Here is a 25,098-nt window from a genome sequence, read left to right as displayed (position 1 = left end):
CCGGCGCGCCAAGATCGCGTCCCTGCACCTCCACACCAAGACCCCGCGCTGCTCCAAGTGGCGGCACGCGGTAATCCCCAGGAACAAGCCCAGCACCAGCAAAAGGCACCGGTGGCCACGGCAGGCTGCCACGCCCTCACCCCCGAGCTACGCGGCGTCGCATGGCCAGGCAAATTCAAGCCTGACCTGCCCCCTCGCTATGATGGCACGACGGACCCCGCGGAGTTCCTACAGCTCTACGAGCTATGCATCAAAGCCACCAACGGAGATGAAAGGGTCATGGCAAACTGGTTTCCCATGGCGCTCAAGGACGGGGCCCGCACCTGGCTCCTGAACCTAGCTCCTGGCACAATCTCCTCCTGGGACGAGATGCACATTCGCTTCATCACCAACTTCTAGGGCACTCGCGACCGGCCCCCGGCCGTGAGCGATCTGCGCCGCATCAAGCAGCAGCAAGGGGAAACCCTGCAAAAATACATCCAGCGCTTCAACAACGCTCACCTCAAGATCCCCAAGGTGACTGAAGAAGCCATCATCTAGGCCTTCTCCGACGGCATACGCAACATCAAGATGAAGGAGGAGCTAGCAATCCATGAAGACCTGTGCACATCCCTGGAGTTGTTCAACTTGGCGACCAAGTGCACCAGGGCTGAGGAAGGGCGCCTTTCCCTCCTCGAACTCCCGGCTGCTGACCCAGAAGAGAAGAAGCCCAAGGCCAAGGACGTGAAGCGCAAGGGGGCTGCCGTGCTTGCAGCGGAACCAGACACCAAGCGAGGCAAGGATCAGCCTGAGTCATCCAAGGGCAGCCGGTACTGCGTGTACCCCGACCTCCACACCCACAACACCAATGAATGTCAAGAGCTCAGGGCCGTGAGAGATGGGCGTGTCGGCCGATGCCCCGAGCGCAATGATAGGGGCTATGGCCGAGGAGGAGGAAGAGGTGGAGGACGATGGGAAGACAGTGGCCCTCGCCAAGGGTGGCGTGACCGACCTCGCGAGGATCGTTGGCAGGACCAGCCTCGCGAGGGAGGCTGGAGAGATCAGCCTCGTGAGGATCGCCCGTACGGCAACGCAGGCCTTCCTCCTCTGCCGCCACCGCCAAGGAGGGACGAAGACCAACATCAAGATGAGGGGGCTGGGGGATTCCAGGAGCCGCGCACGATCGCTCGCATCTTGGGTGGCGCGCAGGCCCCAGCCTCACAGCGCATCTTCAAGCAGTTTGCTCGCGAGGTGAATGTAGTCCTCCCCAAGCTTGAGGCCACGCGCCCTCTCAGGTGGTCCACGTGCGCTATTACGTTCAGCTCAGCGGATCAGCTCAAGTGCGTGGCAACGGTCAGGGTCCTCCCGATGCTTTGCTCCCCAGTCATCAGCAACGTGCAGGTCACCAGGACCCTCATTGACGGCGGAGTAGGACTCAACGTCCTGTCCGTCGAGACGTTCGACAATCTCCAAGTGTCATACGATCAGCTTCAGCCAACAAAGCCATTCTCGGGAGTCACTGATGGTTCCACTGTTCCAATAGGGTAGATTCGCCTTCCATTCACCTTTGGGCAGCGCAACAACTACCGCACCGAGCTCATCGACTTCGACGTCGCCCACATCCGTCTGCCATACAACGCCATCCTTGGGTACCCAGCCCTGGCCAAGTTCATGGCGGTGACTCACCATGGATACAATGTCCTCAAGATGCCAGGAAGCGGTGGAGTCATCACCGTACCCTATGAAGAAAGAGACGCAGTGTGTTCACTTGAGCGCGCGTTCCAAGCCGCAGCAATCGAAGACCCGGACCGCAGGAACGGAACACTTCCCGAGTCGACCCTTAAGAAGAAGAAGGTTTCACCTGGCCCAAGCCACAAGGAGGCAGGCGCCTCTGGAGGTGTCGCGTCAGGGTCAGCGCCCAATCAGGGAGCACCACCCTCTCTCGCATAGGAAGGCGCGCCCGGCACCCTCCTCAGGCAGGGCTCGGGGGCTCTTTCTTGGAGAGCCACCGACTTTGCCAAGGTCGCGAAGGAGGCGCTCGGGCACCACTTGGAGGGGTGCTTCCAGGCACGTTTCCCTCAAGAAGGTACAAGGCAAGGAAGACTAAACCCACAGGAGTTCATCGCAAGGAGCACCCAGGAGCTACAGGAGTCGAGAATCATGCGCGGCAGCCGCCGCTTGCCCACCGTGGCCCCACATCCAGGCGAGGATGGTGGGCTGCGCGTCCGCGTAGACGTGCCAGGGCTCAACCGAGCCGCGTCTCAGGAGCACCTCTGGCCTTCGCGCGTGGGGCATTGTGAGGGTCCACCTCACATCTACGTTCGCATGCCTTCCGGCCTGCCGAACGCGGACGCCACTCATCAGCGCCTGCTGAGGAGCATTCTGGAGGCTCAGGAGGTCAGGCATCGTGCGGTCCTGGCGGAGATGGAGATGGCTCTCGGAGACCCACCTGTGCCCCCGGAGCCTCCCAAGGCTCCTGGGCCTGGGGGCTCGTGAGGGTCGACGCCTTCATCGTGCATCGCCCGCTTCTGCAACATCACTCCATCTTCAATGGCACCAGGTGACATCTTTCTAAGTCCCATTTTTAGCTGGGAGCACCCACAGGGCCGCATCATTCCCAGGTCGCGTGGATCCGTCCCTGCGGCATGTATCCGTTTTGCTTATGATCTTTACTTACCTTGTTGGGGGCGCCCCTCGGGCTGCATCATCCCCGAGCTGCTCGGGCCTGGCCCAGCGGCGTTTGCTTTTCATGCGTCTACTCAAAATGAATTTCCTCCTGCGTGCTTAACACACCCGACCTAATCGCCTGCTCGATTGGCGCCTACCTATGGAGCTGCTCGCTCTGGCACGGCGTCTGCGCACGGGTCCGTCCCTACAACACCGATAAATCTGAGTGGTTGAGCTCTAGCCGCGGCAGCCCCGCAAGGCGCCACCTCACCAGGCCCTCAGTGCCCCGATCACTTCCCCAGAGCGACAAAGGTTGGCCGGCAACCGTAACAACAGGTCTTGTTTCTCTTCATGATTGGTGTGCAGGACCTACTCCAGGAGCAACGGCAGGGACATCGCGAGCTGTCTCTCCCTCTCTCCGGCATGGACCGCTTGCACGTTAAAAGGGGGTACCTGAGCATCGCGACTCATGGGCTCCTACTGGCTCTCCAGCCCTCACCCCCTGGCCTTGACCCACGGCATCGCGACCTGTCATACCAGCGGCGGCTGAGCTTGCTCGAGGGCCGGGACCTGAGGATGTAGATCATTAAGGAAAGTGCTGGGGAGTGGGAAGGAGCTCGCGAGGACCTAACCCAGCAGCGCCTCAGCTGCCACCACTCGGGCCGGGCGCTTCACCGAGGAACTACACCAAACTCAAGAGATAAGTCACGCCCTTACAGGAGTTGGACTAACGCTGCACCAAACCCTCGCCTAGTGCGGCTCTGTCACGGCGACGTTACCTTCCTTTCTCGCCCAGCGAGGGCTGCTTGAGCGCTAAAGGGGACCTCTCGAGCATCACGACTCGGGGCTCTTATCGGACCTCGGGCCGCTCACGTCCTGGCCTTGACCACGGCATCACGACCTGGCATACCAGTGACGGCTGAAGCCTGCCTGGGGACTGGGACCTGTCAACATAGAGCGCCAAGTCCTCGTGAGGATAGAAAGGGGGAGTCGAGCCGAGACAGGACAAGCACCTCACATTGATTCATATAAAGGATATAATATTCATAAAAGACATGGCAGATGCCTTACATACCCCCACGGGGTGTTGCTTTGATTCCTCACAGGGAACAAGAGTACTAATCCTAAGGAACGCTAATCGCCCGAACCTCCGTCAGGGACGCCATCATCAACAGTGGGCTGCCCAACGTCGACGCCAACCCCATCCAGATCACCGGCGTCGGCGGCTGGACGTAGCTGCCCCGCTCCGAGCACGGCGCGAGCTCGGGGGCTTGTAGCTGTCGTCTCTCGTCTCTGGAGTCGCGAGGAGCTCGGGGGAGCCGCTGGATTCCCCAGCTCCTCCGCTGCCGCCTGAGGAGCTACTGGAGGGCTGGTGGGCGGGCCAGGTCCTCGCCGGTTCGTCGCCCCTGCAGCTCTCCCTGGGGCAGCACTCCAGTCGGTGTCCTTTAGCATCGAAGACCTTGAAGAACATCAGGGAGGTGCCGTCATATTCAAGATGAATTACGAGGGCACCTACCGTCCGGCAGACCCGGGCGATTTCGCCCCAGCCCCAGGTCATGAAGACCTTGCCCGAAGCGATGACTGCGACCTCCGCTCCGGTTGCAATGGTGCTGCAGTCAGCATGCTGCAGCCAGAGCTCCAGAGCCCCGCTCGGCGGCATCTCGAAGGCGAATGAAGAAGGGAGGCGAATCCAAGAGCTTGGAGGCATGGCGGCATGGAGCATGAGCTCGCGACAGGAGCGTTCGGCGTGGACTCCGGGAGGAACGACACGCACCACCGTGACTCGCCAGCATCGACGATGGCACCGTCGATGTCGCTCGACGCCTTCTCCCCCAGGACCCACGACGCAGGCGTACAAGGGTAGCGGATACCCAGGCAGCGGCCGCTCGTACCAGGGCCTCAGTGCCTTCTGCTGAGCACCCTCTTCTCAGTGGCAGAGGACCATCCGCCTCTTCGACGGAAGTGGGTCAGGACCCTCTCGGGGGGCCTTTCCCTTCTCTTCTGCAGAAAACCGGCGGATTGGTGCCATTGGCGTAAGGAGAAGCAAGAACGAAGATGAAGAAGCAAAGGAGCGGCAGCAAGGGATGGACTGAAGGGACTCGCGCAGCCCCGTACTTATAGCCGGAGGAGGCCAACCGTCGAGCACCACGATCATAGGTAATCATGACCGGTTTCTCTGCATGCAGGGACTTGTCAAGTCGTGCGGTCGCTGAGGCATCATGGGGAAGCGCAGTCGCCCACGTCCAATCAATCGCCACACGGCGCCCAAGGCCGTAGGCTGTTAGGGCCCGCGGCGCTTCGCGCTTGCCCCTTCACTTCCCTGCTAGGCCAAGCCCAGGCGCGCCTTGGGCCCGGGGGCTACTGTCAGCGTTCTGGGAATGGGGGTCCCCAGACTTGCCTGCCTGCGGCCTGCGGCGTGGCTCAAGTGGGGGCCCAGCGCGGCCCATCTTCATCAGCTCAAGCTCAAGACCCTCGCGAGGGGCCAAGCCTCGCGGGGCGGATGACAGGAAGCTTCCTCAGAAGCAACCTCATCAGGCAGGCTCGCGAGGAGGCGGAGAGATCAAGGCAGGGGTACCTCGCGAGGAGCCCGTGACGCAAGCCATGACGATCGAGACCAGGCCGGCGCCAAGCGGGTGCCGGCCTGCGCAGTGTCCTTGTTTCCCCTTTGGTGCAAAGGGGGCAAGCACAGGCCAAGGCATCGGGCAAAGGTTACCATTCCGGTGCAACGAGACCAAGACCAGCAGAGCGGCAGGATGGAGGTCACCGTGGAGCCCAAGACGGCGTTATCACCAGTACTTTTGGCAGCCGAAGACCACCTTTGGTCAGGATAACTTGTACTAGATGTTCCCCTTCAAAATGGCTAATTGTTGGCGCCCTTCCCGCTCATTATTTTGTGGAGAGGCCCAGGGCCTCTATAAATAGAGCTAGCCACCACAGAGTAGGGGAGGAGGAGAGATCTGGTAAAACCCCAGCAGAGAGAGAGAGAGGAACATACCCATCCATCTAGAGAGAGAGAGAGAGAAAGAGAGGCGATTGAACTCACCCCAGTAGTTCATCGCACCAGCTCAAGAACACCTCTCGCGAGGCTGTTCTTCCCTTGTACTGTTCATCATCAGCCCCTGAGCCAATCCACCACATCACACACTGGAGTAGGGTATTACACCACAATGGTGGCCTGAACCAGTATAAACCTTGTGTCCCTTGTGTTGTTCGTTGTTTCCAGCTCAAATCACGCGAGGAGATCGGACGTAGATCGGTAGGGGAGAGATCTCCGCGCGCACCCCAGTGTTCAAACCTCAAGGGTCTGCCGGAACCCGAAATCCGACATCACACGGCGCTAGGAATCTACTGGACATGCCAACTACGGCGGACGAGGTCAGGGTCCTCGCCGAAGACGAGACCCGACGCCGATGAGCTCCGGTGGTCATGGAAAAATGCGACAGAGCAAGCTAAAGTGAGGGAAAAGGGGATGGGGAACAGGGTAGGCGTTGACAAGTGGGACCCGAGGGACGACGTGGCAGGTGGCTAGTGGGGGTACGCGCGGGCGCGGGTGAGAAAAGGCAGGGAGAGAGAGCGTGGGTGGGTGTGCTGGGCTGCGGAGCGTGGGGCCAGATGGGCCGGCCTGGGAGGCCGAGGCCCAGGTGGGTGCTGCTGCTGCTGGGCTGCTCTTCTGCCGCTGCCGCTGCTGCTTCCTTTTTTCTTTAACTGCGAGTAGAAAATAAAAAGGAAAAGCACAGAGGGATTTGGGAGGAGTTTGAGGAATATGGCAATATTCTCAGGATCCCGAAATTTTGTAATATTTGAAATAATTGTCCTGGACATTTTTAGAGGTAGAAAAATAGAGCAAGTTTGAATAAAATTCAAACTTGATGCATTTTTGAACCTGACCAAAACAATTCCAAAAGGGGTGAAATTTGGCAGAGGGGTTTAGGACATGAAGCCAGAATTATAGAGGGAAAAAGAACATTAATGGGGGCTAAAAATATTAGCTTGCCAAAATAAAGAAAGGAGGAGGTAGGGAGAGAGAGGGGAAAGATGATGCCATGACTCACAACTACCATGCCACAATGCAATGTGCTACACAAGAAGATGCACATGATGATGATGACAAGTCCAAAGGCAAGAAACACACATGCAACACTATGGCAAGATCATAATGCAAACATAGATGACAAATGCAATACATAAAAGGAAAAGGCATAGCAATGCAACAATTGACAACACAAAGGCAACCAAAAGAATCCAACCATGATAGACCCAAGGAATTGGATGAAGACCAAAATTGATAGATTGCGAAAAAGGAAGGTTTTACATCTGGGGTGTTACAACACTCCACCACTATAAGAGGATCTCGTACCAAGATCTAGGACTGAAAGAACTCCGGATATTCATAATGGAGGTCATCCTCGCGCTCCCAGGTGGCTTCTCGGTCAGAATGGTGTGACCACTTCACTTTTAGGAATTTGATTGACTTGTTGCGAGTCTTGCGCTCAGTTTCTTCAAGAATAGCAACGGGGTGCTCATGATAAGACAAGTCTTCTTGAAGGTCAACCTATTCAAAGTTGATAGTGCGCTCAGGCGTCTTGAAGCACTTACGAAGCTATGACATGTGAAACACATCATGCACATTTGCGAAGTTGGACAAAAGCTCAAGTTGATAGGTGAGGTCGCCTCTTTTGCCAATGATCTTGAAAGTACCCACGTATCTTGGGGCAAGCTTCCCTTTGATACTGAAGTGACAAGTGCCTTTCATTGGAGAGACGTGGAGGTAGACATGGTCTCCGATCTCGAAAGCCAAGTCACGGTGCTTGCTACCATAGTAACTCTTCTGGTGCGATTGCGCGGCTTTGAGATTTTCACGGATGACTTTACACATTTCTTCATCTTTTGTGATCAAGTCATTGCCAAGAATTTGGCGTTCACCAGTCTCTGACCAATTGAGAGGAGTACGGCACTTTCTGCCATAGAGAATTTCGAATGGGGCCTTGCCCGAACTCGCTTGGAAGTTGTTGTTGTAGGAGAACTCGGCATATGGAAGACAGTCTTCTCACTTTATACTGAAAGAGATAACGCAAGCCCTAAGCATGTCTTCGGGGATTTGATTGACTCGCTCGACTTGGCCACTTGTTTGAGGATGGAAAGCTGTGGTGAAGCGAATGTTGGTGCCCATGGCCTTCTGGAAGGAGTCCCAAAACTTAGAAGTGAAAATTCTTCCATAGTCTGAAGAGATCAATTGTGGAATACCGTGCAAGGAGACAATTCTAGATGTGTATAGCTCTGCCAACTGATCTGCCGCAATAGATTCTTTGATTGGGAGGAAATGAGCCACTTTTGTAAGCTTGTCAATGACAATGAAAATAGCATCATTCCCACGCTTGGACTTGGGAAATCCAGTAACGAATTCCATTTTGATATGATCAAACTTCCATTCTGGAATAGCAAGAGGTTGGAGGAGACTAGATGGTTGTTGGTGTTGTGCTTTCACCCTTCGGCAGACATCACATTCATTCACAAACTGAGCAATCTCTTGCTTCATTCGAGTCCACCAATACGACTTCTTGAGGTCATGGTACATCTTCGAACTGCCAGGATGAATGGAAGAAGAGAATTGTGTGCTTCATTCATTATGACCTTCCTTAGACCACCTTTAGGAACCACAATCCGGTCCTCGAAGAATAAAGTGTCTTTGTCATCAATGCAATAGCACTGGTATTTGGGTTGGCTCTTGGAAATACCATGTTTCACTCTCTTCACCATGGTATCAAGGAGTTGTGCCTCATGAATTTGGTCTTCCAAAGTAGGAGTGACTTGAAGGTTGGCAAGAAAACCTTGAGGAACAACTTCGAGGTTGAGTTTGCGGAAAGCTTCACAAAGATCCGGTTGGAATGGCTTGAGAATTAAGTTGTTGCGATAAGCCTTCCTGCTCAAAGCATCTGCAATGACATTGGCCTTGCCTGTAGTATATTCAATACTCGGATTGTACTCTTGAATCATTTCGACACAACGAGTTTGCCTGAGGTTGAGGTTGGGTTGAGTGAAGATATACTTGAGGCTCTTGTGATCTGTGAAAATGTCCACTTTCCTTCCCAACAAGAGATGTCTCCATGTTATTAATGCATGGACAACTGCCGCCAGCTCAAGATCGTGAGTAGGGTAGTTCCTTTCATTGGGATTCAACTGACAAGAGGTATAAGCCACAATTTTCTTTTATTGCATTAACACAGCACCGAGACCTTGCAAAGAGGCATCATAGAAAACTTCGAATGGCTTGGATTCATCAGGAGGAGTCAAGACAGGAGCTGAGACAAGCTTCTCTTTGAGGGTGTTCAAGGCAACGTCACACTCAGGTGTCTAGACATACTTGACATGCTTCTGGAGGAGGTTGGAAAGAGGCTTTGCAATCTTAGAGAAATTCTCAACGAATCTTCGGCAATAGCTCGCAAGTCCAAGAAAACTGCGGAGCTGCTTGACATTCTGAGGAGGTTCCCAGTTCATAATTGTAGAAACCTTTTCCGGATTAACAGCGATGCCCTTGGTGGAGATGATATGACCAAGGTAAAGAACTTCATCAAGCCAAAACTCACATTTGGAAAACTTCGTATAGAATTGATACTCTCTGATCTTGTCGAGCGCCAATCTCAAATGCTTGGCATGATCCTTCTTATTCTTGGAGAAGACCAAGATATCATCGAGATACACCAGGACGAATTCATTTGTGTATGGGTTGAAGATGAAGTTCATCATGCGAGAGAACGTTGGAGGAGCATTCACAAGGCCGAAAGACATGATGGTATATTCATAAGAACCATAGCTTGTTCTGAATGTTGTCTTGGGAATATCTTCTTCACGAATATGAATCTGATGATAACCCATACGGAGATCAAGCTTGGAGATTACTTTAGCACCTTTAAGTTGCTCGAATAGCTCATTGATGTTGGGAAGTGGATACTTGTTCTTTATTGTCTTCTTGTTCAATGGACGATAGTCGACACAAAGTTGGTCAGTGACATCCTTCTTCCAGACAAAAAGAACACCACAACCCTATGGAGATGAACTCGGTCTAATCAAACCCAGACGCTTTTGTTCATCGAGATGTTTCTTCAATTCCTTCAACTCCTTTGGTCCAAGCTTGTATGGACGCTTGCAAACAGGTTCCGTAATAGGCTCAAGATCGATAACGAATTCAACTGGCCGGTGAGGAGGCATTCCCGGAAGCTCTTCTGGAAAGACGTCTTGGTATTCACAAACGACTGGAATCTGAGAGATCGCATCCAACTCGCCATTCTCATTGAGAGAAAATAGTCGAATGGTTTCATCCCGAGCAGCATAGATGACCACATCATCAGAAGAGTGTGTCAATGGAATCTTCCTGGTAGCACAATCAAGCTGAGCCTTGTGCTTAGAAAGCGAGTCCATGCCGAGAATTAGATCAATATCCGAGTCACCAAGAACAATTGGAGAAGACAGGAATTTATAGTTGCCCATCTTGATGGAAACATCCGGAACCACCAAACTAGAGCTCAATCGTTTACCCAGAGAAACGACAGCCATGTGTTTACCCAAATGTGAAGAAGTGAATTCATGCTTGGCAAAAAACGGTCTTGACATGAAACAATGTGATGCACCAGTATCAAATAAGTCTTTTGCAGGAATGTCATTAACTGAGAGATTACCCATTATCACATCAGTAGATTCCTCCGCTTGAGCTACATTCAACAAGTTCACCTTTGCATGCTTGGGATTATGCTTGACCACTGCATTGCTGGAAGATCTCACACGAGGAGGAGGCGAAAGGCGCCTTTGGTTGAAGCACTTGTTCGCATAGTGACATTTCTGCTGACACTTGTTCCAAGTCACCTCTGAGAGCGGACGATGATAAGGAGCACTTGACCTTGGAGCTTGAGACTGAGACTTGTTCTGATAGCCTGGGTTGGGTGGGTGGGAAGATCCATGGCCACCTTTATTCTTTTGCTGGTAGGGCTGACGAAACGGAGGAGGAGGAGGAGGAGGAGGAGGAAGCCAGAACTTCTATTGCTTAGCTGCCACTTGTGAGGAAGAAGAAGACTGAACTGCATCCTTGGTTCTCTTCTTAGAAGCCTCACACTTGAGCTGAGCACCTTCTTGCTTGAGGGCCATGTTATAGAATTGATCAAACTTAGTAGGCTCAAGAAGCACGAGTGCTAACTGCAGATCTTCTCTGAGGCCACCCCTGAAGTGATATATCATGCTCTTTTCATCAGGAACATCCTGCCTTGCAAAGCGAGCATGTTTCTGAAACTGGATGTTGTATTGGTACACGGACATGCTGCCTTGCTTGAGATTGTGGAACTCCTCACGCTTACTCTCAGCAACACTTGTTGGAATATAATGAGCTTTGAAGTCTCGGCAGAAATCATCCCAGATAATCACACGACCTCCTCTAGAATCTTTGTATTGTTGATACCAATCAGCAGCTTGGTCCTTGAGTTGAAACGAAGCGAACTTGACAAAGTCCTCAGTCCTGACATTGCTACATTCAAAATGCTTGTTGATGTCCATGAGCCAATCAACGGTGTCCGTGTCCTCAGCACAGTAGCTGAAAGACTTCGTCTGATTTGCAAGGAACTGGTTGAGGGTAGCGAACTAAGGCTGATTGTTGAAATTCCCTTGGCCTTGATTTCCTTGGTTGCCTTGGCCTTGGTTGCGCTCTTGCAAGAGTTGCAAAAGCATTTGGGCATTGGCGTTGGTGGCTGCCATGACAGCTTGCCATGCCTCTGGAGGTGGAGGTGGTGGCAGAGGGTTCGTCTGACTCCCATCATTGCATTTTGGATTCAGACGTGTTGGAGGAGCCATCCTGAAGAGGGTGACATCTGTTAGAATCTTGATAGACAGATATACAAGCTGAATCAATGGATAGAAATTGCAACATGTAGTCTTCACAATAAACATTGCAATAAGGATTGAACGAATGAATTCCAAAGTTAACATCACACATCCATTAAGTTGAGAAGCCACTTAGATAAAGGTTGATGAATGAAACAACAAGGTACGGCTGGAACAAATAAGTGGTAAGGATTACCCAATCACAAACCAAATATCTGCGGGAAGAAATACTAGAGCTACTTGAATTCCCACCTATAAACTCCCAAAACTTTTTGGTTATGCAATATGCTGTTGGGGATACAGGGAGGCACAATAAATATCACACAATTAACAAGCCCTACGCTCCAACTGTATCCATCCGTCAACACATAACCAAGAAAACTTTGGAAATCATGTACCTCAACCTTCGAAAAGCATCCGTTATATGAGTTATGGCAATACTCCCGAACTCCCGCCCCAGTACTGGGTGGCATCGAGCTTATCTCACCAACAACTGCATAAAAGAGATTTTCAATGTCGGCGAACTCAGGTATTCCAGAACGGCAACGATAAAATTGTGACGACAACACCTCGGAGCTCAACTCCCCGGGACACTTCTACAACCCCTAAATGTCAGGAGGCACCAAGAACAATGTTCTCGTCACAAGAATATCAGAATGATTCCAAGATACTCGTGTGATCCTAAATTCTTTTCCGTGAAATTTGAGGAGAGGAAAGACAAAACATCTATGTTAGGAGGCCTCACCTGAGCGACTAAGGGACTGAGGAGTAAAAAGAATCCTACTCTTTGATATATATAATCCTAAGACTCAAAAATTTTTTGTTCTAGACTCAACAATGTCAGTGATTCGATCAAGCAAGGGTCTCCTAAGTCGGGGATGGCTCTGATTACCAACTTGTAACGCCCATGATGCGGCTATATCTCCCACGCATCGAGGCACGACTTAGAGGCATAACCGCATGGTGATTTTGTCGCAAGAGGGGTAATCTTCACACAATCCCATGTACAGAATAAGAAAGGGATAAAGAGTTGGCTTACAATCGCCACTTCACACAATACATAAATAATTCATACATCATCCAAATACACTCATAGACCAACTATGGTCAAATCCAAACTAAAAGGAAGATAAACCCCAAATGCTAGATCCCCGATCGTCCCAACTGGGCTCCACTACTGATCATCAGGAAACGAAACATAGTAATGACCAAGGTCCTCGTCGAACTCCCACTTGAGTTCGGTAGCATCACCTGCACTGGTATCATCGGCACCTACAACTGTTTTGGAAGTATCCGTGAGTCACGAGGACTCAGCAATCTCACACCTGCGAGATCAAGACTATATAAGCTTATGGATAGGATAAGGTAATGAGGTGGAGCTGCAGCAAGCGCTAAGCAAATATGGTGGCTAACATACGCAAATAAGAGTAAGGTGAGAAGCTACGCAACAGCCGTGAAGCTAGAAGTGATCAAGAAGTGACCCTGATACTACTTACGTTCAAACATAACCCAAACCGTGTTCACTTCCCGGACTCTGCCGAAAAGAGACCATCACGGCTACACATGCGGTTGATTCATTTTATTTAAGTCAAGTGTCAAGTTCTCTACAATCGGATATTAACAAATTCCCATCTGCCACTTAACTGCGGGCATGGCTCTCGAAAGTTTATACCCTGAAGGGTGTCCCAACTTAGCCCATCACAAGCTCTCATGATCAACGAAGGATATTCCTTCTCCCGGAAAGACCCGATCAGTCTCGGAATCCTGGTTACAAGACATTTCGACAATGGTAAAACAAGACCAGCAAAGCCACCTGACTATGCCGACAAATCCCGATAGGAGCTGCACATATCTCATTCTCAGGGCACACTAGATAGGCCAAGCTACAAGTAAAACCAACCCTCAAGTTTCCCCGAGGTGGCCCCGCAGGTTGCCCGGTTCGGACCAACACTCAGAGGAGCACTGGCCTGGGGGGTTAAAATAAAGATGATCCTCGGGTCTGCAGAACCCAAGGGAAAAGGCTTAGGTAGGAAAATGTAAAACCAAGGTTGGGCCTTGCTGGAGGAGTTTTATTCAAAGCGAACTGTCAAGGGGGTCCCATAACCCCAACCGCGGAAAGAACGCAAAATCAAGGAACATAACACTGGTATGACGGAAACTAGGGCGGAAAGAGTGGAACAAAACACCAGGCATAAGGCCGAGCCTTTCACCCTTTACCAAGTATATAGATGCATTAATTAAAATAAGAGGTAATGTGATATCCCAACATATCCATGTTCCAACATGGAACAAACTTGAACTTCACTTGCAACTAACAATGCTATAAGAGGGGCTAAGCAAAAGTGGTAACGTAGTCAAACAACGGTTTGCTAGGAAGGTAGATTAGAGGCTTGACATGGCAATGTGGGAGGCATGATATAACAAGTGGTAGGTAGCGCGACATAGCGATAGAACGAACAACTAGCAAGCAAAGATAGAAGTGCAATCAAGGGTATGGTCATCTTGCCTGCAATGTACTCAGAGTTGTCGAAAGCTTGATCCTTATTAGCGTACTAAATAGGTTCCTCGTTCACGTACTCATCTCTTGGATCTACCCAAAGCAAGAACACAAGCAATGGAACAACAATCAATCACGGTGCAATGCACAAGCAACATGATGCAATACATGGCATGGAACGCAAGATATGATGTGCAATGCATATGGGTACTCCGGAAGGAAAAGGATGAACGAGGCATCAACTTGTCAAAACAAGTATGCCGCTGGAAATATGAGGTGATTTCGGTCGAAATCGATATAAAGATCACCGGAAACAGATGCACGGTTTGCAAATGACAAGCAAAGCAAGAATGATGCAAATCTACGATTAACAGCATGATAGCACTTAGAATGCAAAAGGAAACTATGCTACAGCACTCCAACATGGCAACAAAGCATATGACCATAAAGTACACATGAATCTCTACAAAACATGAACACTAAGCTCCTGCTAGTTCTCACCAGAACAAGCTCAATATAGCATGGCAAAATGCAAATGACGTCAGCTTAACAAACTTAGCAGAAATTCAAGCATCAAGACAGAAATAGCACCAGGTTGCAAAGTTAAGCATAGCAAACTATATGCTACCGGAATACATTCCATTACATAATAACATGGCATGATGGTACTAAACACACTTAACAAAACTCCCTTACTGAACATGATCCAAAAACCTGCAGAAATGATGATAGCATCCATGCAAACATGGTAAAAGATGCTAAATAGGTTTCTGTCGGATTTCGGGCTTCGCAAAACCCTTAAGATTCGAACACAGGGGCGTGACGAAGATCTCTCCCACTACACGTCTACCTAGCGCCTCGCTCTTCTCCTGGTGGTGGGAATGGAATGCAAGTAAGCAAGTAGAGCACACAAGAGTTTACCCAAGTTCGGGCCACCTTGCGGTGTAAAACCCTATGTCCTGCTTTAGTGGATTGGCCTCGCGAGGGCTCGAGTATGAACAAGTACAGTGGTTTCCTGAGCTCAGGAGGCGAGCTCAAGAAGCGTGAGGAGGCGGATGTTCTTGCTCCCTTTCTAGTCTAAGTCCCAATGGGTCGATCCCCCTCTATGATGGAACCCTAGCTACTTATATAGGCGGCCAGGGTCCTCTACCCCCGAAATGTTTAGGTGGGAAGGGAATCCCACAACGGCCATTTGAGCGGGAACACAGGGACGCTCCTATCCTGACAAAAGGTGGTCTTCGCCTGCAAAGAGGGCAGGCGGTGACACGGTGGTGGGCTCGGTGATGACATCCTTCCTGCCGTCCTTGCGGTCTTCGGTCTTGTTGCACCAAAGAGGAAACCTTTGTATCGCCCCTCGGGAACCTGCACCTGTGCGGTCTCCTTTACACCGATATGGAAACTGCGCCCGCTGGCACGGTTCGTCATGGCTTGTGTCACTGCCTCCTCCTGAAGCATCCCATGCCTTGAGATCTCCGCCCTCCCGAAGTAGCTTAGCCGAGGCCACTCTAGGGAGAGGTCTTGGTCTCCCCTCCGGAGCAGCCTAGGTGAGGCCGCTCCCCGAGAAGGTCTTGGTCGTTCTCCTCGCGAGGGCTGGCCCCCTCGCGAGGGTCTTGAGCAGGTAGCCGATCAACTGGGCCCTACCGGGCCGTACCAGGAACGTGATGTGGGCCGCAGACAGGCAAGTCTGGGTACCCAGGTTCCCAGTACGCCGACAGTAGCCCCCGGGCCCAAGGCGCGCGCGGAGTTGGCTTCTGGGCGAAGCCTAGTCGAGGACAAAGCGCCGCGGGCCCCAAAGGCTGCGGGCCAGGCTGGCGCGTGCCGGTTGGATGGGACGTGGCGACTCCACTCCCCATGCAACCTTGGTAACCGTGTGATTAGATGACTCCCTGGCGCGGGTGACGCGGCCATCATGGCCATGACCAAGCGATGGTTGGCCTTCCTCACCCTATAAATGAGGCCCTGGGAGGAAGCCCCTGGGCCATCATCAAGCCGGCACCACCATCCTCCCTCCTTCCCTTGTTCCCCTTCTGTAACGCCCCAGATATACTTTCCATATTTGTATCCAACTCTTGCCGTTTCCGGCATTAAGTTATATTTATTTCTCGGGTTCGGGTTTTTGTCTCCGTGTGTTGTTTTTGTTTTCATGCATCTCATATCATGTCATCACGTGCATTGCATTTGCATACATGTTCATCTCATGCATTCGAGCATTTTCCCCGTTGTCCGTTTTGCATTCCGGCGCTTCGTTCTCCTCCGGTGGCCATTTCTAGCTTTCTTTCATGTGTGGGGATTAAACATTTCCAGATTGGACCGAGACTTTCCATGCGGCCTTGGTTTACTACCGGTAGACCGCCTGTCAAGTTTCGTATCATTTGGACTTCGTTTGATACTCCAACGGTTAACCGAGGGACCGAAAAGGCCTCGTGTGTGTTGCAGCCCAACACCCCCCCAAAGTTGGCCCAAAACCCACCAAACTCTTCTCCATGTCCTAGAGCGTTCGATCACGATCGCGTGGGCGAAAACCGCACCTCATTTGGACTCTCCTAGCTCCCTCTATGCCCATATATACACCCCCCCATTTCAGATCTCGTCTTCCTCCCCGTCCTCCTCGTTTTAAAAAAAAAACAGCTCCACCGCGCCGACGGACGTGTCCGCCCCGGCCGGACAACGTCCGCCGCCGCCGCCTCCCGTCCAGTCCACGCGCGCCACGTGGGCCGCGCCCACATCGCCGCCGCCGGGCCCGCCTGGCCCGCGCGCCGGCCCCCTTCCTCCTCCTTCCGGGCCAGAGGTGGCCGCCGCGACCGACCGCCGCCGCCCGAGGCCACCGGCCTCCGCCGCCGCCCGTAGCTCCGGTGGCCGGAGCCACCACCGCCGCCATCGCCGCCCGCCGCCTCGCTCGGCCCCGCCTCGGGCCCCGCCGCCTCTTCGCCGCGCCGCCGCCGCCGCCCCCGCCGGCGCCGCCAACCGCCGCCGCCGCCCCCGCCGGCGAACCCCTCCACTCCTCCGGCGAGCTTCAAATCCGGCGGTGAACAGTGCCGCCGCCACCTCGGTTTCCGTGCGCTGGATCTGGATCTGGGTTGACCTCTCCCCCGAAACCCTAATCTCCATATTTTTTTATGCCTACTTTGACTGCTTGTATCTCCGCAACCGTAGCTCCGTTTTGGGCGTTTAATATATCAAAATCTTCGCTTCGACATGTACATCATTTCATTCCATTGCATCATTTGCATTTGAGTTCATCTTGATGCCCAAAATGCTGTTAGAAGGAGGCTTCGTGAGTTAAATTGCAGATCCGTTAGTTCATCATGCACTTTTGTCATTTTTGCCATGTTTAATCCGTGCATGATATGCCTGTACCCCTTTGGGATGAATTGTTAAGCATCTTGTCTTCTTTCCAGAGGTGCCACCCATGCATTTTTAGGATGTGTGTGTTGTCTTGTGCAAGCTTGCGAAGAGAGGTACCTGAGATTGCTGATTTCAGGGACTTAGTGATTTTCACTAAGTCTGGGATATTTTAGTTCGTGATGCTATATGTCCAGCTTGTTTCCTAGTGATCCGTGCCTCTTTTGAGGATGATCAGTAAGGGAGTTTTGATATTTATGTTATGCTCTATCCATCCATGTCTTTGTTTGCATATGTGGAGTGCTCTAGGTTGACTCAATCGAGCTCAACTTTTGCTTCGTTGCTAATCTGGGCAGATCGTCAACTTGTTTGCGATTTTGCCGATGCTACCGTTAGTGTTCAATGCATGCTATGCCTTTGTTCTTGCCATGTGTAGCTAGCATATTGTGTCTTCTTTCTGGATATATGCTTGCCTTGTCATGACTTGCACCGTAGTGAGTGCATCGAGCTCGTTTACATGCCTTCGTGAGTTATTATTTCAGCATGTCTCAGTTTTCACTAAGTCTGAAAACTGATTGTGTTTGAGCTATGTTCGTGAGCTCGGTAGAGTATTTTGTGAACCCTTTTGGCCCCAGCTCAATTTGGGTGTTTTGTTAAGCTTGTTGAGTAGCTCCATGCCATGTTCTTACTTGTCATGTTCAGGTCATTTATCATGTTGTTTTGCTGCTCCAAAGAGAGCATCGTGATCTGGAATTTCAGGCTAGTGTTATTTTCACTAAGTCTGGAATCTGTTTTGCATTTGCGTTTTTGCCATGCTTGTTTGAACCTCTTAATGGATGAATTTGCCTATGGCTCAGTGCTAGAGTTTTGTTAAACATCTTTTGTAAATCACTGCCATGCATTTTGTTTTCATGTTTGGTGGCTGTAGCATGTTCATTTCGTTGCGTTGAGATGCCTACTTGCTGTAAATCGCAGACCGGTGTCATATCTTAAAACGCTTGCCATTTCCAAACCGTAGCTCCGATTCCAATGATCTTTATATCGTTTTCAAGCGATTTCATCCCCTCTATCCAGTGGCACACTTGGTTTTCCAAGTTGAGCCCAGGTTCATGCATTTCCTGTCATATCTTGCATTTTGCATCCCGCATCGCATCCCGCATAGCATATCATCATTTCATCATATTGCTTGGTCTTGCACGTGGTTGATTGTATCATTGTTGCTTGTTTGTATTGTTGGGTAGAGCCGGGAGACGAGTTCGCTACCGAGGAGCCCGTTGAGTTTGCTTGTGAGGATCCAGTCAACTCTGACAACTGTGCAGGCAAGATGATCATACCCTCGAAATCACTACTATCTTTGCTATGCTAGTTTGCTCGCTCTTTTGCTTTGCCACTGCTACGATGCCTACCACTTGCTTGTCAGCCTCCCAATTGCATGATTGAACCTCTAACCTACCATTGTCCTAGCAAACCGTTGATTGGCTATGTTACCGCTTTGCTCAGCCCCTCTTATAGCGTTGTTAGTTGCAGGTGAAGATTGGAGCCGTTCCTTGTTGGAACACTTATTTACTTGTTGGGATATCACTATATTACTATGTTATTTTAATGCATCTATATACTTGGTAAAGGGTGGAAGGCTCGGCCTCTCGCCTAGTGTTTTGTTCCACTCTTGCCGCCCTAGTTTCCGTCATATCGGTGTTATGCTCCCGGATTTTTGCGTTCCTTACGCGGTTGGGTTATAATGGGAACCCCTTGATATTTCGCCTTGATTAAAGCTTTTCCAGCAATGCCCAACCTTGGTTTTACCTTTTGCCACCTAGCCTTTTCTTTCCCTTGGGTTCTGCAGACTCAAGGGTCATCTTATTTTAACCCCTCCGGGCCAGTGCTCCCTCTGAGTGTTGGTCCGAACTGAGCTGCCTGCGGGGCCACCTCGGGGAAACTTGAGGGTTGGTTTTACTCGTAGCTAGTCTCATCTGAGTGTGCCCTGAGAAAGAGATATGTGCAGCTCCTATCGGGATTTGTCGGCACATTCGGGCGGTGTTGCTGGTCTTGTTTTAACCTGTCGAAGTGTCTTGAGTTACCGAGATACCGAGTCTGATCGGAACGTCTTGGGAGGAGGTCTTTTCCTTCGTTGACTGTGAGAGCTTGTCATGGGCTAAGTTGGGACTCCCCTGCAGGGATTGAACTTTCGAAAGCCGTGCCCGCGGTTATGGGCAGATGGGAATTTGTTAATGTCCGGTTGTAGAAAACTTGAACCTTAATTAATTAAAATGAATCAAATGAGTGTGTTGCCGTGATGGCCTCTTCTCGGCGGAGTCCGGGAAGTGGACACGGTGTTGGAGTTATGCTTGCGCAGGCTGTTCCTCTAGTTTCTCGCTCGCGCCTTGCCTCCTCTTCTCGCTCTCTTTTGCGTATAAGTTAGCCACCACATATGCTAGTCGCTTGCTGCAGCTCCACATACTTGCCTTATCCTTCCTATAAGCTTAAATAGTCTTGATCGCGTGGGTGTGAGATTGCTGAGTCCCCCGTGGCTCACAGATACTACAATTCCAGATGCAGGTCCAGGCGATTCCGCTCCAGGTGACGAGTACGAGCTCAAGTGGGAGTTCGACGAGGACTCTCAGCGTTATTATGTTTCCTTTCCCGATGATCAGTAGTGGTGCCCAGTTGGGGTTATCGATTCAGGGCCTTGTCGCATGTTGGGGGTCTTTTCTATTTTGGCACCGTAGTCGGGCCATGAGTGATCTGTATGATGGATGTTATTTAAAAACTTTGATGTGACGTGGCGAGTGTAAGCCAACTATGTATCTCCCCTTTATTGTGTACATGGGATGTGTGATGATTTCCTGACTTGCGACATTGCTTTCAATGCGGTTATGCCTCTAAGTCGTGCCTCGACACGTGGGAGATATAGCCGCATCGAGGGCGTTATACCTTCGCCCCAAGATTTCCATGGCGCCGCTCAGGAAGTCCTCCGCCGCAAAGAGGGGCAAGGGTGTGAAGGAGCTGGTCTCGCCGCCGCTGAAGAGGGGCCGCGGGCGTCCCCGCAAGCATGCCGCCACGGCCGTGACGGTTCCTCGAGGAAGCGGGCGTGGCTTCTCGGGCTCCGACGGGGTCACCGGCGAGAGGCGTGGAGCCTCTCCTCTTGGTGGGGGCGGCCGTGGCCGCGGTGGCGCAGGGGGGCGACCGGCGCCCAACCGTCCCCCGCGCCGGCAACTCCACTCCTTCGATGTGGCCTCCAAATTCGTGATGTGTGTGGAGAAACCCGGCAGCATGTGGCTCCGGCTTCCCCGCTGGTTCCGCGCGAACTGCCGGAAGAAGGGCCCGACGGCGTTTGGCTGCAAGCCGACGGGTGCTGTAGCGGAGCCTTCTGGGTGGGGGTCGAGGTCCTTGCTTCAGGCGACGTGTTCCTTGGTCGTGGCTGGCAATCCTTCGCCCGTGCGCGCCGGCTGCAGGGAAAGTGCACCTTCCACTTCTAGTACGACGGGGTGTCGTCGCTGCTCATCAAGGCCTTCTCGGAGGGAGGAAGGCGCCTTGGGTGTTGCCCAGAGGTGGACGATGCCGAGGAGGCTGGCGACGGCGTCCTGAGGGGCAGCTCTTCCTCTGAAGGCGAGCTCGGCCTCGGCAGGCCCCGCGGGTCCCCCCTCAGTGGCAGCAGCAGCGGCGGCTACCCTGGGCGGCCGCTCCGCCGCGCCCGGCTCGCCGAGGAGGAGCGGCCCTCGCGCCGCCGCTCTTCGGTGAAGCGCGAGGAGTAGGGCTCCGACTTGGTTGAGGTGCTGACTACACCGATCCACGAGCTCCGAACCCGCCTGGCCCTCGTTTTAGATTTTCTTCATTTCCTTCCTATATTTAGTTTAAGCTGCCTCGGGTGGGCGTGTAATGAACAATTACACGTATGCCTGAAATGGAAGTCTACTGTTATTTTCGTTCTGGATGAAATTACTTAGCTTGTGTACTGCGCTTGTCGTGAGACGAAGTCCTAAGGCGGGTGGCCTCCTGATGTCACGAGCCCCCAGGCGAGTTATGAGGACCGCCGGGCTCGGAGCCCCCGAGCATAGGTGAGCTTTGGTGAGTTGAGGAGGGCTTGCGCCCTTGAGCTCACTTGAGAGCGCGGAGCGAGTACTGATATGCCAAGGCCCGAGCAGGCTTGGCGAAGTAAGTCATGAGGGTTGAAGAGCCTGACACCAGAGCCTGAGCAGGCTTGGCAAGGTGAGGTCGTGAGGTCACGGTAACCGAGAGCTGAGACTGGCCGTATCCCAGCCCCCACGCATGAGGCGCGCAAGGGAGGATAAGCGGCGCAGCTCGGCCCGAAGAACTGAACTTGAGAGCAGTGCGAGAAAAACGAGCAAAACCAGAGCAAACCACAATAAACTCGGAAAACTTCATAGCATGGGGTAGAGGAAGGGCTGACATCCAAGGAAGTAGAAAAGGCTGACAGCCAAACACCAAGGCGAAAAAAAGGAAAAAGGTCGCGTCCGACCCCTAGCAACGTCTTCTTCCCAGCGCGGAGCTAAGGACTGCCATTGGGACGTGGGTAGGAGCCCGATCTGAGGACCCGTAGGCAACGCACAGGAGTCTCCGAGGCGTGTACAGCCCCAACTCATTATTACGTGAGAGTGTCACGAGCGGAGACCTTCACGGGCACGGAGCCTTGATTGTCTTCACGGGCACGGAGCCTTGATTATGGATAGAACCTCCTGAGGTGCTAAATGTTCCAGGAATTCTGGATGAGTATCCCATCCTGCGTCTCCAGGCGCACAACGCTAGGCCTAGAGACACGGGCGGTTCTGAACGGGCCCTCCCACATAGGTGAGAGCTTGTGTAGCCCTTCCCTGGAGAGGACCCGCCTTAGGACCAAGTCACCAACTTCCAATGTTCTTGAGCGGACGCTGCAGCAATGATACCGCCATAGCGCCTGCTGATATCGCGCTGCCCTGAGCGCAGCTCGGCGGCAGCCCACCTTGCCGAGCACGAGGTCCATCCGCCAGGCGGCGTCCTGGCGTTCCTCATCGAAAGCCAAGACCCATGGGGAGCGACGCTTGACCTCGTGAGGGAGGACCGCTTCCGCACCATAAACGAGAAAGAACGGGGTTTCTCCCGTAGGTTTGGTTGCGGTGGTGCGAATTGACCACAGCACGGATTGGAGCTCGTCGATCTAGCCCCTGCCGCAGGCCTCTAGCTTTTTCTTGAAGCTGCGCGTCTTGAGGCCGCGCAGGACCTCTGCGTTGGCGCGTTCAGCCTGCCCATTGCTCCTAGGGTGGGCCACTGAGGCGTAGCAGATCTGCGTTCCAAGGTTAGCACAATATGATCTGAAGAGATTGCTCGTGAACTGCGAACCGTTATCCATGATGATGAGGTTGGGGACGCCGAAGCGGGTCACGAGGCCCTTGATGAACTTGACGGCCGATCCTGCGGGAATCGTGCACACCGGCTCCACCTCGGCCCACTTGGTGAACTTGTCAACAGCGACACAGAGGAAACGGTAGCCCCCTGCCACTCGGGGGAATGGTCCCAGGATGTCCAGCCCCCAGACCGCGAAGGGCCAGGAGAGCGGGATGGTCTGAAGATCTTGCAATGGCTGATGGGTTTGCTTGGCATGGAACTGGCATGCCTCGCGGGCTTGCACGAGCTTCGTGGCGTCGTCCAACGCTGTGGGCCAGTAGAAGCCGCTGCGGAAGACCTTGCCCACGAGGGTGCGGGACGATGAATGATCGCCGCAATCCCCTCCGTGGATGTTGGCCAGCAGCTCCTGTCCTTGCCTCCTCGAGATGCATTTTAGCGAGACGCCATTAGGGCGCCTCCTGTAGAGCTCACCGTCTTGGGTGCAGTAGGCCGAGGCCTGCCGAGCCACACGTTCCGCGCCTTCCTCCTTCTCCAGCAAGGTGCCGCGCAGTAGGTATGCCTTGAGTTCCTCAGTCCAGCAATCTTCCTCAGGTTCAGCAGCGAGCAGCAGGCGGGCTCTGGAGGGCGGTCCACAGGGTGGTGCGCCGACCTCGGGAGCCGCTGGCAGCCCCTCACGCGTGGATGCCGGCTCCGGAGTAGGTGGCGCCGCCGATGGCCTGAGCAAGCGCTCCTCGAAGACACCTGGTTCATACGGCTCTCGTCGAGAGGCCCGCTTGGCGATGTCGTCTGCTTCCTTATTCGTGCCCCTCGGCACGTGTTGCAGCTCCAGCCCTAGGAACCGCTCCTCCATCTTGCACACCTCCTCCAGATACGCTTCCATGTGTTCGTCCTTGGGCTTGTACTCTTTGTTAGAGAAGTTGACGAGGAGCTATGAGTTGCCTTTGATGGTGAGACGCTTCACCCCTAGTGCGGCCGCGGCCTTGAGCCCGGCGATTAGGCCCTCGTACTCCGCGATGTTGTTGGAGACCTTTTCGCCACACTGGAAGCAAAGTTGCACAGCGTAGCGGAGCTTGTCCTGAGTGGGTGATACCAGCACGGCGCCAGCCCCCCCACCGAGGCGCGAGAAGGCACCATCAAAATATACCACCCATCCATCCGGAGTTTCGTCGCCCGGGGCCAGCGAGCGGTCCTCGCCAGCCCCCTGGTCTGGAGCGTCGGTCCATTCTGCCATGAAATCAGCCAGCGCTGCCCCCTTGATGACCCGTGTGGTGCTAAACTCTGGCTGAAATGCCTGCAGCTCGATGTTCCACTCAGCAACCCTCCCGACGACGTTCGGGCCCCGGAGTACCTTCTCCAGGGGGTAAGCTAAGACGACCTTGATGGGATGGCCTTGAAAATAGTGGCGCAGCTTCCTGGAAGCAACGAGGAGCGCCAGCAGCAGCTTCTGGGGCATGGGGTAGCACGAGCGAGCGTCGTGGAGCACGGTGCTGACGAAGTACACGGGATGATCCACGAGGGTTGGTGAGGCGGGACCCTCAGGCGCTTCCGATGGCTCAGGAGCTCTACACAGGCCGGCGGGGTCACCAGACGTTGCGGCCATGTCGGCTCCTTAGGTTGTGTCGTGGGAAAGCGGAGTTCCGGAGGGCATCGGGTCGTTCCGTGAGCTCTGGCCCCTGGCCCTTTCCTCTCGTGCCACTACCAGCGCCGCGCTGGCGGAGTGAGGCATAGCGGCGAGATAAAGGATCAAGGGCTCCTGAGGTCTTGGTGCCACCATAACCGGCGGGCTGGTGAGGTACTTCTTGAGATCTAGGAAGGCAGCGTCGGCCTCCGGAGTCCACTCAAAAGGCCCCTTCCTCTTCATGAGCTTGAAGAAGGGGAGGGCGCGCTCGCCGAGCTTCGAGATGAAACGCCCCAAGGACGTCACACATCTCGCAAGTTTCTGCATTTGCTTCAGGGTTGTGGGCGGCTTCATTCTCTCGATGGCTTTGACCTTCTCCGGGTTGGCTTCAATGCCCCAGTGCGAGACCAGGAATCCCAGCAGCTTGCCCGAGGGGACCCCAAACACACATTTTTCCGGGTTGAGGCATAAGTTCACCTTGCGCAGGTTGGCGAACGTTTCCTCCAAGTCCCCGTCAAGGGTCTTGGCCTCCTTGGACTTGACCACGATATCGTCGACGTAGGCCTCTGCGTTCCTCCCGATCTGAGGGCCGAGGGTGATGTGCATCAGCCGCTGGAGGTGGCGCCTGTGTTCCTCAGCCCGAAGGGCATGCAAATGTAGCAATAGGTCCCGCATGGGGTCAGGAATGACATCTTCTCTATGTCTTGTACTGTCATTTTGATCTGGTGGTAGCTTGAGAAGGCGTCGAGGAAGCAAAGCAGGTTGCACTCGGCCATTGAGTCCACGATCTGCT

The 25,098-nt window shown here is 53.1% G+C and overlaps 2 protein-coding genes across 2 annotated transcripts; both read right to left on the bottom strand.

Moving 5' to 3' along the window:
* Nucleotides 1-22,499: 22,499 nt before the first annotated feature.
* Nucleotides 22,500-23,567, bottom strand: LOC147959141 (uncharacterized). Its single transcript, XM_087532500.1, has one exon. The coding sequence runs from the start codon at nucleotides 23,565-23,567 to the stop codon at nucleotides 22,500-22,502; it is 1,068 nt and encodes a 355-aa protein (XP_087388626.1).
* Nucleotides 23,568-23,615: 48 nt separating this feature from the next.
* On the bottom strand, nucleotides 23,616-24,287 carry LOC147959140 (uncharacterized). The gene has a single exon (XM_087532499.1). It carries the CDS (start codon nucleotides 24,285-24,287, stop codon nucleotides 23,616-23,618), a length of 672 nt encoding a protein of 223 aa, XP_087388625.1.
* Between the last annotated feature and the right edge of the window lie 811 nt (nucleotides 24,288-25,098).

This window comes from Triticum urartu, chromosome 7A, assembly GCF_056163025.1.
Source record: "Triticum urartu cultivar PI428250 chromosome 7A, HENAU_Tu73, whole genome shotgun sequence".
Classification (NCBI taxonomy): domain Eukaryota; kingdom Viridiplantae; phylum Streptophyta; class Magnoliopsida; order Poales; family Poaceae; genus Triticum; species Triticum urartu.
The sequence above is the reverse complement of the archived record's forward strand: the minus strand, read 5'-3'. Positions and strand labels throughout refer to the sequence as shown.

Coding starts and splice junctions, on each gene's coding strand:
- LOC147959141 (XM_087532500.1), bottom strand. CDS start 23,567: ATGGAAGCGTATCTGGAGGAGGTGTGCAAGATGGAGGAGCGGTTCCTA.
- LOC147959140 (XM_087532499.1), bottom strand. CDS start 24,287: ATGGCCGCAACGTCTGGTGACCCCGCCGGCCTGTGTAGAGCTCCTGAG.